The sequence below is a fragment of the Pagrus major genome, chromosome 12 (assembly GCF_040436345.1).
Source record: "Pagrus major chromosome 12, Pma_NU_1.0".
In the NCBI taxonomy this organism is placed as follows: domain Eukaryota; kingdom Metazoa; phylum Chordata; class Actinopteri; order Spariformes; family Sparidae; genus Pagrus; species Pagrus major.
In genome coordinates, this window is record NC_133226.1 from 23,160,958 (window position 1) to 23,173,626 (window position 12,669).

The following is a 12,669-nucleotide window of genomic DNA, read 5'->3' on the forward strand; positions in this document are numbered from 1 at the left end:
TGTGGATGATCTACAGGACATCTGGATCCCATGCATTAAAAACAAGACAACTTTGTGGTGCATTGTAAAATTTATTTAGAGAAACAAGTGTGAGATGCAAGATGATGTGCTGTTTGTTGACCTCCACAAGATGGCAGCATTGTCAGTTCATTCACTTTTTATTGTCTCATACCTTTTGCCAGGAGATGTCGCCAAAGTTAAACAGGAGCTGAAGTGCAGTGCGGTACATATGATAGGCTCTGTTCCCTCTCCAAATGGTCTATAATCCTCTAATCTCCCCAATTACGCAAGACAAAACTGTCCGCGAGAAAGTCTAAATTAACTCAGACTGCTGATTGTGTTTAACTTAAGACTGCATTGTTGCAGACTGTCAGCTGTGACCTCATTTCAGACATTTAATCTGCTGCTCATTATCAGTCAGTGGAATAAGTGTGGGAGCAGGAAGGGTGGGAAAGTCTTCCTCTGGCTTCCTGTCATATGTCTGTGTGTCTTCTGTGTGTGTTTATGGTCCAACTGAGGCCTGAAAGATCTCTATCCAACAGCAGAGCATTAGGAAGTGTTTCATGCAAATTGAACACTGATAGGAAACAGTGCTGCTGTTTTTTCCTCCCTCAATACACATGTCATTTATTCTCGATTCTTCACTTCCTTGTTTGAATTAAAAAGTCCAACTAGTAATGGATCAGTTATGATAAGAAAAAGAAATGATTTATATTATAGGTTACAAAAAAATCCCAGATAAACTGATCTAATGACATAATGAGTCATGGATCTAATTAAAGGGGCACTGTGTAGTTTTGGAGAAGAAATTCAAACTCAGAATTTGAATATTTACAATATTAATGAGGTAATAATACAAACTCAGATATATTTACTTTTCCATAACTGATTAAACAAGCTGTTCTCAGAGGAAAATAAGGTCCAAAGATCACTGATTGAAGCTGGAAAGGTGGCAGGGTCCGCCACATATAAACAAAGTAATACAGTAAGAAACTATGTTGTCCGTTAAGGTCAGTTTGTTTATTCTGTCATGAAAGTGAAACATGAAAGTTTGTTTATTTGGCCCAAAAAATCTGTCAATGAAGATCTTTCTACATAGTGCACCTTTAATACTTCAAAGTGAGCTGCTGCTGAATGTCAACGCTTAGCATCACGATTACATCTATGTTATAATGATACAATCAGCAGGCCCGCTAGCTCTATGATTGTACAGTTAAAGTGCGCCTGTTTAATAATAATACATGCTAAACATAGTTTAGCTCAAGCAGAGAAGAGTCATTAAGTCATTGAGCTTAAATGTTGCTAACATCAGCTAACAATAACCACCACCACGAGTGACTGGTCAAACCAGGCCAAGTAAGGCTGTCAAAGCAAAACCCACGAGTGTAGTGAACTGATTGAGGGATGGTGTGTGTATCTGATTGTGTTTTATTGCTTATAATTTAATTGATTTGTAAGGGCAAAATGTCAAATGTGTTTTTATAGCACATTAGAAGACCAAAGTGCTTTACAAACATATGCAAAGGAAAACAAGGTCAACAGAGCAGACAATAAAAAATATAGTTATGTGTTCAATGTATCAATGTGCCAATATCACTGTACACATAAAACAGACTGCTAGCTCCAAACATTTAAAGGGCAGTCCACTAATTATAACGTGACATGGACATTCAGAAAAAAACAGACCTAATGAAATGAACCTTTTAGAGTTACATGTAGGGTTCGGCATTTTTTAAGCTCGACCCATTCAACAGATTAAAGTCAGGATCACAGCCTCTGCTGCTAAGAGTGTGGCCATTTTGAAAACATGTCTCTTAGAGTTTCCTCGTATATGAAAATGCTACTGTAAATTGTTGGACAAGAAGAGACTTCATCTGTATGTTGACTGTGACAAATACTTCGACAGCATAAACAGACATGAGATAATAATAACACCTACTGTACACACAGTTAAGAACAGCACATACCTCTGAACACACTTCTGACTAATGTTTCATACTATTATTATCTGTGAGTGAGACATTACCTTAGTCAGAAACACCAAAAAGTCAGTGGTGGAAATGGTACTCGGTGATGTGACTTAAGTGGAAGTGGTTATGTCATAGTTTAAATATATTACTCTATTATAAGCATTAAAAATTCTACTTAAGCCAAGTGAAAGGGCAGACGTATTATCAACAAAATAAACTTAGAGTATGAAGAGTAAAGTCTTTATTAAGCACAATCACCCCTTGAGTTTAATAATAAAATGTTCCAACTATATACTTGGATATAGCAACTCTCTGCCATGTTAATTGTTGCTAAATGTATGTATTCATATACACTTCTAATTTCTTACTACACAACAAATACACGTTTTCTGTAAACTGATCAATGAACAAGTAAAGTTAGAGTTAGAAGAAGTAGAGGTCGGCCTGTAAAGACGGACTAGTGAGGAGATGAGTCTCCGTGTTCAGCACGATGACATTTAATGACCCCGGCAACCTCTGTAGTCTCATTTAGCCACTTGTTAGCAACCGTCGTTTTTAAGACACGTGCATGCTTTATAATTAAATTGTGAGACATTAGATTACGTGTAGAATAGAGAGTAGAGAGTAGATTGTGTGAATATCTTGAGCCTGCGGTAACCACAGACGTTATTTCAGGCATCCAACAGAAGATAGAAATAGACATACAGCTAAAAAATAAAGACAACACAGCTAAAGAAAGATGTGCACAAGTAAACAGAACTCTTATGTACATTTAAGAAGGTGAAAGTAGTATTTTTAATGCAGGACTTTTGCTTTGTAATAGCATATTGTATTTAAACTGTAATATAACCACTTCCACTAACAGTGTGAGTCACATCTCTGAGTACCAGTTCCACCACAGACCTTTCAGGGTTTTTGACTCAGGAAATGTGTGACTCAGAGATAATAATAATGTGAAACATAAGTCAGAAGTAAACACAACTCTTATGTACAGTGAAGAAAGTGGAAAAAAATAGGTGTATATGATACTTTACCTTTTAAGTAAGTATAAGTATAGTAAATATAGCCTACTTAGTCACTTTATTGTGTACAAGCAGAGTCAATATACGATATAACCAGGGCCGCTGCGACGATTGAGGACACTGAGGTCATGTCTTCGGTCTTTGATATCTTAATATCTTAAAATAAACAAGCATATATCATAAAAAAGGCAAATTTATAGTTAATTAAACTTTCGTTGATAGTTATTTCACTGTGAACAAGCAATGATATGCTTTATAAACTATTTATTAGCAAGTGTTCATTGAAAGTTGCAATTGATGTTCATAATACTGGTTAATAAATACTGTGTAGTTCATTTATAAACATAATTTGGACAGCCATTAGAGATGTTTTTAACCTTTACAATTGATTTATGAACCATTTCATTGTCTCTTAACAGTGAAATTACTTAAATAAATCTAATAATCTAATACATTTACTATTTATTCATGGTGTTATTATAAAGCGTTTTAAGCAAAGAATTAAGTTTAATAAATTTAAGTCTAAATTGGCCATATTTGTTACTTTTCCAATCCAAATGTATGTATAAAGCACATTTAAAACAACAAACACAACACAAAAAAACACAAAGACTGCTAACAAGAAAGGTAACCCTCCTACTGAATCAAAAGCCGATGAATAAAAATGTGTTTTGAGATGGGATTTAAAAACAGGCAGTGTAGAGGCCAGCCTAACATGTCGAGGCAACTCCTTGCAGATTTTCGGGGCTCAACTTGATCTGGGGACAAACAAAAGCAACTAGGTGAACAATAAAATCCTGAAATCAATCCTAAAGCGTACAGGGAGCCAGTGAAGTGAAGCCAGTATGACTCAATTCTTTTTCATCTTTTTGCTGGCACTGATTTTATTTCCTTAATGATTATCGGTCCAGTCAGAAATGAGAGATTTATATTATAGTCTTCAAAATTTTCTCAGTGGGGTTGTTGTGGGGCATGACCTCAGTAGTTCAAAAATCCTGGCTGCAGCCCTGAGTTCAACTGGCCCAAAGTCACAGTGACATCACTCCAACTTGTCTCTGATTGGAGGAAACTGAACTTACAGCTGACCCTGATGTAAAGGCTACACAACAGCATAAAGCACAGCATATAAAGCATGCAATCTCACTGTAAACTCACTCCATATAGGATTTTAAAAGTATAGGGATAATAATATAAGCACATATACTATCCTGTGAGTGTCCCTGCTTCCCCTGAGAGGCTCCAGCCCTGCAGCCCCGGTGAGAGGCAGTGTGAGGGGGGCTGGACCAGAGGAGCAGACTGCTGCTGCAGAGAGGAGACACAACTCTGACGACACCTGCACACAAACCGAGCTCAGACACGGATGAAGCTCAGACAAAAAAACACACAGGAGTAATGCGGGATAAGGGTGTGAAAAGTCTTTGTGCTTATTAAGCGGGAAGAAGCGACAGATCAACTTTTATTCAGAGAGATAACGAGTCGTGCGTTTTGAGCTCACAGCGGATCGGAGCGAGCACTGAGAGGAGACAGCAGGTAATGGCAAGTTTATTCATCTGCGGCTGAAAACTTGATCTATTTTAATGAAAGCGAGAGGAAAACAACACTGTGGGCTAATGTTATCGCCAAAATGCTCACTTTGACTTTTTGAATATGTCGTTTTATTGATTTATAGACGATCAAGTGATGCGTTCACAGGTAAAAAAAAAAAAAAGACGATTCAAACCCTCACGCTCTCTTTTTTTGTTCTGGTGCGTTTACGGACTGTATTTGCCTGCAGGAGTTTCACTTCCCGGTGAACGGCAGTAGAGGTCATTTATTGTTCCTGCAGTATTAAATGTTTGAATAGTGATAATGTTTTCATTTCCTTGTGTGAGGAGAGACCAGTCCATCCAGTGACAGCAGCGAGGTTTTATTCCCCCCCCCCACAGTGTAGTGAAAAGTACCCATAAGTAATACTTGAGTAAAAGTAAAGGTGTTATTATTTTTTTTTAACTTTGTTTCTTAAAGTATCTGATATTAAATGCACTTAAAGGTCCCATTTGCAAACCCAAAGAGTTTTTGAAGAGTTGGGATACCCAGACGCGTTCAGGTGAGACTCAAAAATCTAACTTTTTGTACAAATACGTCCTTTAAAGGTACAATATGTAAGAATTTTAGTTGAAAACATTAACAAAATTAAGTAAAACTATCAACAGACTGTGAAGAAGCAACGTTTTTGTTTGTAATGATGTCTCTGTATTGTGTTGCAAGGATATATACTGAAGTTAGCATGCTAACCAGTTAGCACCAGCCCCGTCCCAGTCTAAAACTGCTGTGTTAGTGGTGTAAACCAAGGACGTTTTATTACTGGACACACTAATTTCCAGTTTAGCGCCCAGCTAACTTGAATGGGGATAAAATGATTTAATCGTGTGGCTCTTCGAGACTTTCCAAATGTTATTGGACCGAATGGCTCAAACTATGATGGCGGAGTCATTTCGCGGGGGTTGTGTCGCTCAAAAAAATGTATCCACCGTTTTACAGACGCTTCTTTCACAATGTTAGCTTATTGGAAAAACATTTTTGGGCCACAGTGCATCACGTGACCGCTAGATGAATGGCTAACCGAGCTAACTAGCTAACGGCAGCTACATTTAGCAGCAGTTAGCAGTTACTCTGGTGATGTGCTTCCCCCTGTTTGTCTTGAGTACGAATTCAACAGGTGGCCAGTTCTTACATATTATAAGTATTTTGAAGTATCAAAATTAGTTGTGATCAGTAATCAGTGTTTTTCTAATCCAATTGCAATAAATTAATTCAGTTGATTAAGTTAATTAGAGGTGCAATATGTTAGAATTGGCCACCTGTTGCTAATTGCTGCTATGTGTAGCTGCTGTTAGCCAGTTAGCTCAGTTAGCTGTGCAGCTAGCAGTCCCAAACCAGAACTCGGAGCACTGGGGTAGTGTCGATGTTTACACCACTTGGACTGGGACAGGCCGGGGCTAGCTGGTTAGCATGCTAACTTCAGTAGATATCTCTACAAAATAATACATCAACATCACAACATCAAACTTTTATTTCTTCACATTCTGTTGATAGTTTTAGTAGCGGAAAATGGAAATATTGAAATAAAGTACAAATACCACTTAATTGTAGTTAAGTACAGTACTTATATAAATATAAGTAAAGGTGGCTGTAGTTTATTGTTTCAAACCGTATTTCTATGTAATATCTGTGTATTTGTGTTAGTATGACTATGATTGTAGTAGTAGTATCTGAAAGAAACATTTTTAGGCCATGAAGTCAAAATGACGCCAGCTGAGTGAGTGTGTTGCTTATCGTAGTATCTGTGTGAGTTTCAAAAGTGACTCTGTAGTGCCAAATTTATCTCCGTGTACCAAATTATAAGTTTAACTCGCATGTCAAAGTGTACTAAAGATCTGAGAGCAGGAACGCACCTTTTCATTTCAGCTTGTCATGTGAGACGAATTAAATTATTCAATCATGCATCACCTGAAAAAATGTCCAGGACAACTCGATCGACTCGCCCATGTTTCAAAAATATGTGAATCGCATACATAGACGTCAAAACGAGCTTCCCAGATGCTTTGTGACAGCGTGCGTTCTCTTGTTATGTGTAATCTCTTTTCTCACGCTCTGTTCTGGAGTGCGTGGCCACGAGCCAGCTCAGGTTTCTCATTCACATTGAACATGTCAGAGGCTGAAGTCAGGCTGAGGACAATGACTGACACCAATTCTCTCATCTATATTTGTCCTCACAGCTTCCTTATTCAGGTCAGATGTTGTTTGCTCATAGATGATTCACAAGTTGTTTTTCACTTTTGACCTTAAGAAACTCAAATCAAGAATCATTCTTTCTTTGTGGATTCAGATTTAGTCTTCAAACCTTGCATAAACACAAGCATCACACTATATTTATGTTTGTTGCTGTAATGGGGTGCAACCTGCCGACCGAGGACAATGTTTATCCTGCGAAATGACACGTGAACCTTCTCTAGTTTCACTCCACAGTGTAGGCCTATTGATAAGAGCAGGATTAAAAACAGAGCTGGACGCCCAGGCCTGTGGCATTGTGCTCCTCTATTGATAAGATGTCCTTTGGAAACAATTTTACAGCACGCAAACGTGGTAGTGATATTATTGTTAGATATAACCAGAGGACATCAGTTGGTGTATTACAGTATAACGTGACTGGACACGCTGTTAAGACACTGGATCCTGATCCTGTTCGTCAGCTGTGTCACTTTATAGTTTTGTTTTCTTAGATATAAAATAATCTGGGGTTTCACCCTGAGTAACCGGATAGAAAGGATAGAGCCAGCATGAAAAAAATCATTGGATGTTTTATTTTGCTTGTAGAATAATTAGTTTTGTGTAGAATAATGGGATCAGAGCTGAATAATGTCTTTGATAACTGATTCATCGTTTAATTATTTTTCTCCCATGTGTGGAGAGGTGAGGTTAGGTTCAAGCTGATATCTGAAATCAGTCTGGGACGCTGCTGAGCCCAGTTGCCTGCGGTGACTCCTCTAGGGTCGTGGTCCAGGCAGCTAACAGGGCCACTAGCTGCAAGGCTAACTTAGCTACCTAGCCAACAGCAGCTGGTAGCTACATCCTAAGATAGATACAACAATGGGTATAATGAACAACAGTTACTCTGTTGATCTTCTGCCCTATGTATTTTTGTGGACTGCTGGTCAACACAACACATTTTAAGACTGTTCATTTGGGCTAGGATGTGTGATGTGCACCAAATGATTAATTGATCAGTAGAGAAAACTATCATGAGATCAGTCGACAATAAATCTAATTGTTATCTGCACTCTTACAGTAGTTGGGACCTTTGAGTGGAAAGATGTGTGCTTATTTCCCTCTGAGCCACAGAATGAAAACAGTCACAGCTTGTCTGAGTGGCACCAGCTCATGCAAATGATCGTCTGGACAACCTGCAGAGCTGACAGACACCACTGTTCAGCTTTGAAGTCATGCACTATTCACAGCTGAGAGTGAAGTCACAGCAGATCGGGTGTGTGTTGATGATACAGTTACCGTCTCTTCCACTGCTGCATCCTGCCCCAACCACTGGACACTGTGCCGTAGTTATTGCAGCTTCCTCTGTACAGAAAGCTATATCTCAGTCACCTGAAGGCTGTTAGCATAAACATATTACATTTCACCAGGAAGTGACCTCAGGTTTTGTTGAATTCACTGTTTAAAAATCATCAAATATCACTTGAGACACAACAAATTTTCAACATTTTCGAGCAAACTGTTTGAGACTTTATGAACAATTATGAACTATGTGGTAAAACACAATACTGTATTGTTTTGTAATTGAAAAGGTTGAACGTTTTTGGTTTTATTATCCTGAAATTGTAGTTATATGACTATTTTCTCTGCAGGATTCTGGTGGATGGAGAGAAAATGGAGGTGAACAGAAGAGAGGTGCCTCTATATGTAAGTGCCTGTATGTTTTTCCTCCAGTCTGTGAGTGTGTGATGTGTGTGTGGTCTCACAGAACGGTCTATCTGGAGATTTTTTCTCCCACTTTTAGACCCAATTCTCACCAGAATTAGAGCACTCTAGTCTTTCCCTCCAGCCATCCCCTTTTTCTTTCTCTCTCTTGGTCCCGGCTCTCCCTCTGTGCATTGGTTGACTGGCAAGCCTTGTGTCGCAGGTGAAACTCAAGCCAGGAGGGTTTCAGTCTCTGGGGAAGCCGGGGCCTTACAGAGCCTGCTCACCAAATGACAAGAGCCAGAATGAGACCAGTGTATGAATTTGATAAATACGCATTTTCTGGAAGCATGTTGCGTGTTTGAATTATTGTTTTTTCGACATATTAGAGCTCACTTTCTCTCAACTACTTTCATTTCTTCCATCTGTCTTCCCTTTCCTCTGTATCCTCCACCTCTCTCTCTTTCCTTCTGTTCTCTCTCACCCCTATTCTCCCGTGTGTGTGGAAGCCTGGGTGGGCCAATCACTGAAGCGTTGCCAGATTTCTGGTAAGCAGAGTGTCTGCTTGTTTTGCTGTGTCACCAGTTTCAGAGGGGGGTGGTGGGGGGAGGGCTCCCAAAACCGTAGCCTCCACTCGCTCATAGAGGCTGATTGAGGACCGGTCTGAAAAACCCAGGCATGTGAATCATTACGAGCTCTACCACTGGCACACACACCTCTCTCCATTAAGAGGAAGTGGAGTCTCCACCCTCGAAGGTCACAGCTCAACAGGAGCAACTCTCACTCGCTGAATGAGATCCAGATTTCAATGCCGGGCTTTGTGCGGGCAAGCAGCGGCACACTGCTGTCATATAAAGGCTGTTATTGTAACACCCTTAGAAAAGTGTTATGGTGCACCTCCACACATGCAACACAGTGTCAGGCCCATAGCAGGTACTGTCAGGCAGGATCAATGGATAAATGGTTGCATTGAATTGTGCGGGAGTTCCTGTGTTTGGCGAGGTTTTATTGAGCTCCAGTGCAGGATTTCACGTCAAAGGGAGTTTGTTCAACCAGGTGTGTATGTGTCTGTACAATTTATCCCCCTGCAAGAACACTGTGGGAACATGTTGGTGAGAAGAAAAGTGAGAGGTCCAAATATGCTGTGAGAGAGAAATATACAAAAAACAAATAGGTTTCTCATTTTTCAACCATCCTTTGTGGCAATGCTCTGGGGATGGTAACACTGGCCTTTTAGCTTATTGGACAGTCCACTGCTTTGGTTCAGACTAAGATATCTTAACAACCATCGGATACATTGCCATAGGATTTTGCCAAAGTAGCACATTTTTGAATTAGTTTATTCTGTCGGCAATCCGACAGAAAAATCACTGATACCGATAATCGGAAAATGCTGATTATCAGCCCGCCTTACATACATCGGCTCGGTTGATCTTAAGAATCCCAGCTTTAAAGGGGACATATCATGCAAATTTTTATTTATTTTCTTTTGTGTTATTACTGGAATATGTTTACATGCTTTAGTGCCCAGTAAACACATCCGTTTTCTCAGACTGTCCAGTGCAGCAGCTCTGTATTCCCCCTCTGTCTGAAACAGTTTTCAGCTCCTGTCTCTTTAAGACCCCCTCCTCCTGAATACCAAGTCTCCTCTGATTGGTCAACTTGTACATGCCTGAGCCAGCACCACTAACAACAACAGAGCAGCTGCGCTTAATCATTTCTTACATGCCAAATTAGCGGCGAGTCATTAATTATACAAATGTGTGACATGGTGACGTAGTGCAGTGTTTTCTGTGGGAGCTTCTGTTGGTGTGAACTTTGACCTTTTCAACCTTCAAGATCTTTGACATTCACAAGAACAAACACACTAAACAAAGATAATGATCATGGTAAATATGACATGTTGCTTAATCAACATATTGTGAGCATGTTAGCATGATGTTAGCATTTTGCTTAATACACGTCTATGCCTGAATGGCTGTAGACAGTCTTCTGTCTGTATGGCAGCTGTCACCTCAACTCAGCACGGCGTCATGTTCATAAACGGAGATAGATTAGCTGTATCCCTGTTGTTCCATGTTTGTTCATGTGCGAGTATGATGTGATAGTGATAGTTATCTCCGTGCTCTTTTAGCCAGTGAGTATCTCTGTGTTAAGGTTTATGGGTTTTTTCCCTGGAAGTGCTGCGGTGAATGTGTTTGCCAAGCTTTTCACACGTCCGACCAACAGAAAAACCCCACCCTGCCAGTTGTTTATTGACGTTTGATAAGCCAGTCAATTGTAAAAGGAAAAGAAAAAAAAGTCCTTCGCTTGAACAAACAGACATGTGCTTTCCCGTATCGCAGAACTAGAATATCACCCTGAGTCGAAGTGATTTCACTCAACATTTTACACATAAATCAGACACTTCTTGCTATTATTATGTAAAAATGAGTATGTTTCCTCCTTTTCCTTTGAAATGAAATGTTTGTGGCAGCCCTCCAGTGTTACTGACAGCATTATCTGACATGTAGATTAGTTATTAATGTCTCATTTGCACAGCAGATTAAATCAGAGGTATGTGTGTCAGCTGAGTATGAGAAAAAGGCCTACAGCACAGTTCTAGCTGTCACCCTCAAGACTCCGATGAGATTCTGGTCTGCTGAGTTTCTTTCAGCTCCGATATACCGTACCTGCCCTGCGCGTCACCTTGGTACATTTTGACTTTGACAATATTCAAAGTATTTTCACTTTAAAACACTCTTACGAGTTTGAAAAAGGCTTTTCTTGACGTATTAGCTTGTTTAGATTAAATTGATTGAGCATGTGGAAAGTTGTAGAAGGATCCAAACATACGGCTTTTCTCGGCTCTCTGTTGGGTTTTGATCAAAGCTAGCGCATTCATTTATAATGATTTATAGGGACGTTTTTGTAATTTTATATGAGGATTTCAACACTTCTCTTCTTAATGAGACGATATGTCATTTGTGTCGGTTTCTCAACGTGTTAATATTTAAAAAAGATACTCCATCCCCGCTGACGTCAGGCTGTCTTCTCACCGAGGAGACTGACTGTTATTGGAGCTGTTTTTGTTGTTGAAGTGGCAGTGATCTTGCTCCCCTGACGTCACCTACGTGTCGCACTCAGGAGATCATTGCAAAGAGCTCTAAAGCTGATGACTGCCGGTTTCCTGGAGACCACAGGCAGCAGATCTGATGTTGTTTTTCCCAGCTGAATGGACAAAAACACGAGGAGATTATAAAATAATGTCAGCGGTGTATCCTTGGATTCGGTGTTCTAATTAAAACAAATATTAATACCTTCCTCTTATTATGTCACGATTCACACAGCAGGATTGTCTTTTAGATTTATACCAAGCTCCTTATGTTTATGCTCAATAATTAACACATTATGCCTGACCTGAAACCTGCCCATATGGGAGGCATGAGGTAAAACCACGAGGTGTTGAATATTTCATTGTTACCGGATCAGGTTGTGTCGTGATAATGCCATGGAGAAAAGGCCATAGATCACATCGGTCTGACGTCTCATAGCCAGCCAGCCATCCTCCTTCCTCCTCCCCAAGACAAAGGAGATATAGATGGGATAAAAAAAATAAAAAATCCAGTCTGATCACATTGTGCCTGTGTAAACCAATATGATCTGAGGTTGGGAGGATTAAGTGGAAACTGCAGCCTCCCTGAAGGAGTGAAAACAACATCAGAAGATATTAAAAATAAGACATTTAGGTCTAATAGCTGAGGGGCAATTTTAACAGAACAAAACACCAAAGATAGAGAATAGAGAAAGCTACTTGATGCTAATATAGACAAAAAATGTAGATCTTTGTCCAAAACATATCAGTTAACAGTCGCTCCATTGCAAAAGATAAATAAAATGTCTTGGTTACTTTGAAAATATCAAGATGTTTTATTCCTGACTAGCTATCCTTGTAGGAAAACAGGAAAGGCTGCACAAACCACATCTTATCTGTATGTGTGGTGGAAAAACAATCAGCGATAACGGTAACAGCGGTTAAGTGTTCACTAAGTGGTACAGCAGCTAAAGCCACTTAGCAACTCGCAACAAGCTGAGAAACTGGCTGATGTCTGAGTCAGACCTCTTGTTATCAGTCAAAACCAACAGCATGCTAGCACAAGAGGTCACCTCATTTTTACCTATGAAACACTCTGGACTGGACTCAAGAAGCAACTTTTGAAAGCTCCAAGAGTCTCGGGGGCAAAGCA

The 12,669-nt window shown here is 39.7% G+C and overlaps 1 protein-coding gene across 1 annotated transcript in view; it reads left to right on the forward strand.

Annotated features, from left to right (window-relative positions):
• The first annotated feature begins 4,445 nt into the window (after positions 1-4,445).
• Positions 4,446-12,669, forward strand: part of arhgef28a (Rho guanine nucleotide exchange factor (GEF) 28a) — a 47,559-nt gene continuing 39,335 nt past the window's right edge. Inside the window, exons 1-2 of the mRNA XM_073477898.1 lie at positions 4,446-4,522; positions 8,392-8,446. Of these exons, the coding sequence (XP_073333999.1) occupies positions 8,414-8,446 (33 nt within the window). The 5' untranslated portion in view covers positions 4,446-4,522; positions 8,392-8,413. The remainder of the gene's footprint in view (positions 4,523-8,391; positions 8,447-12,669) is intronic.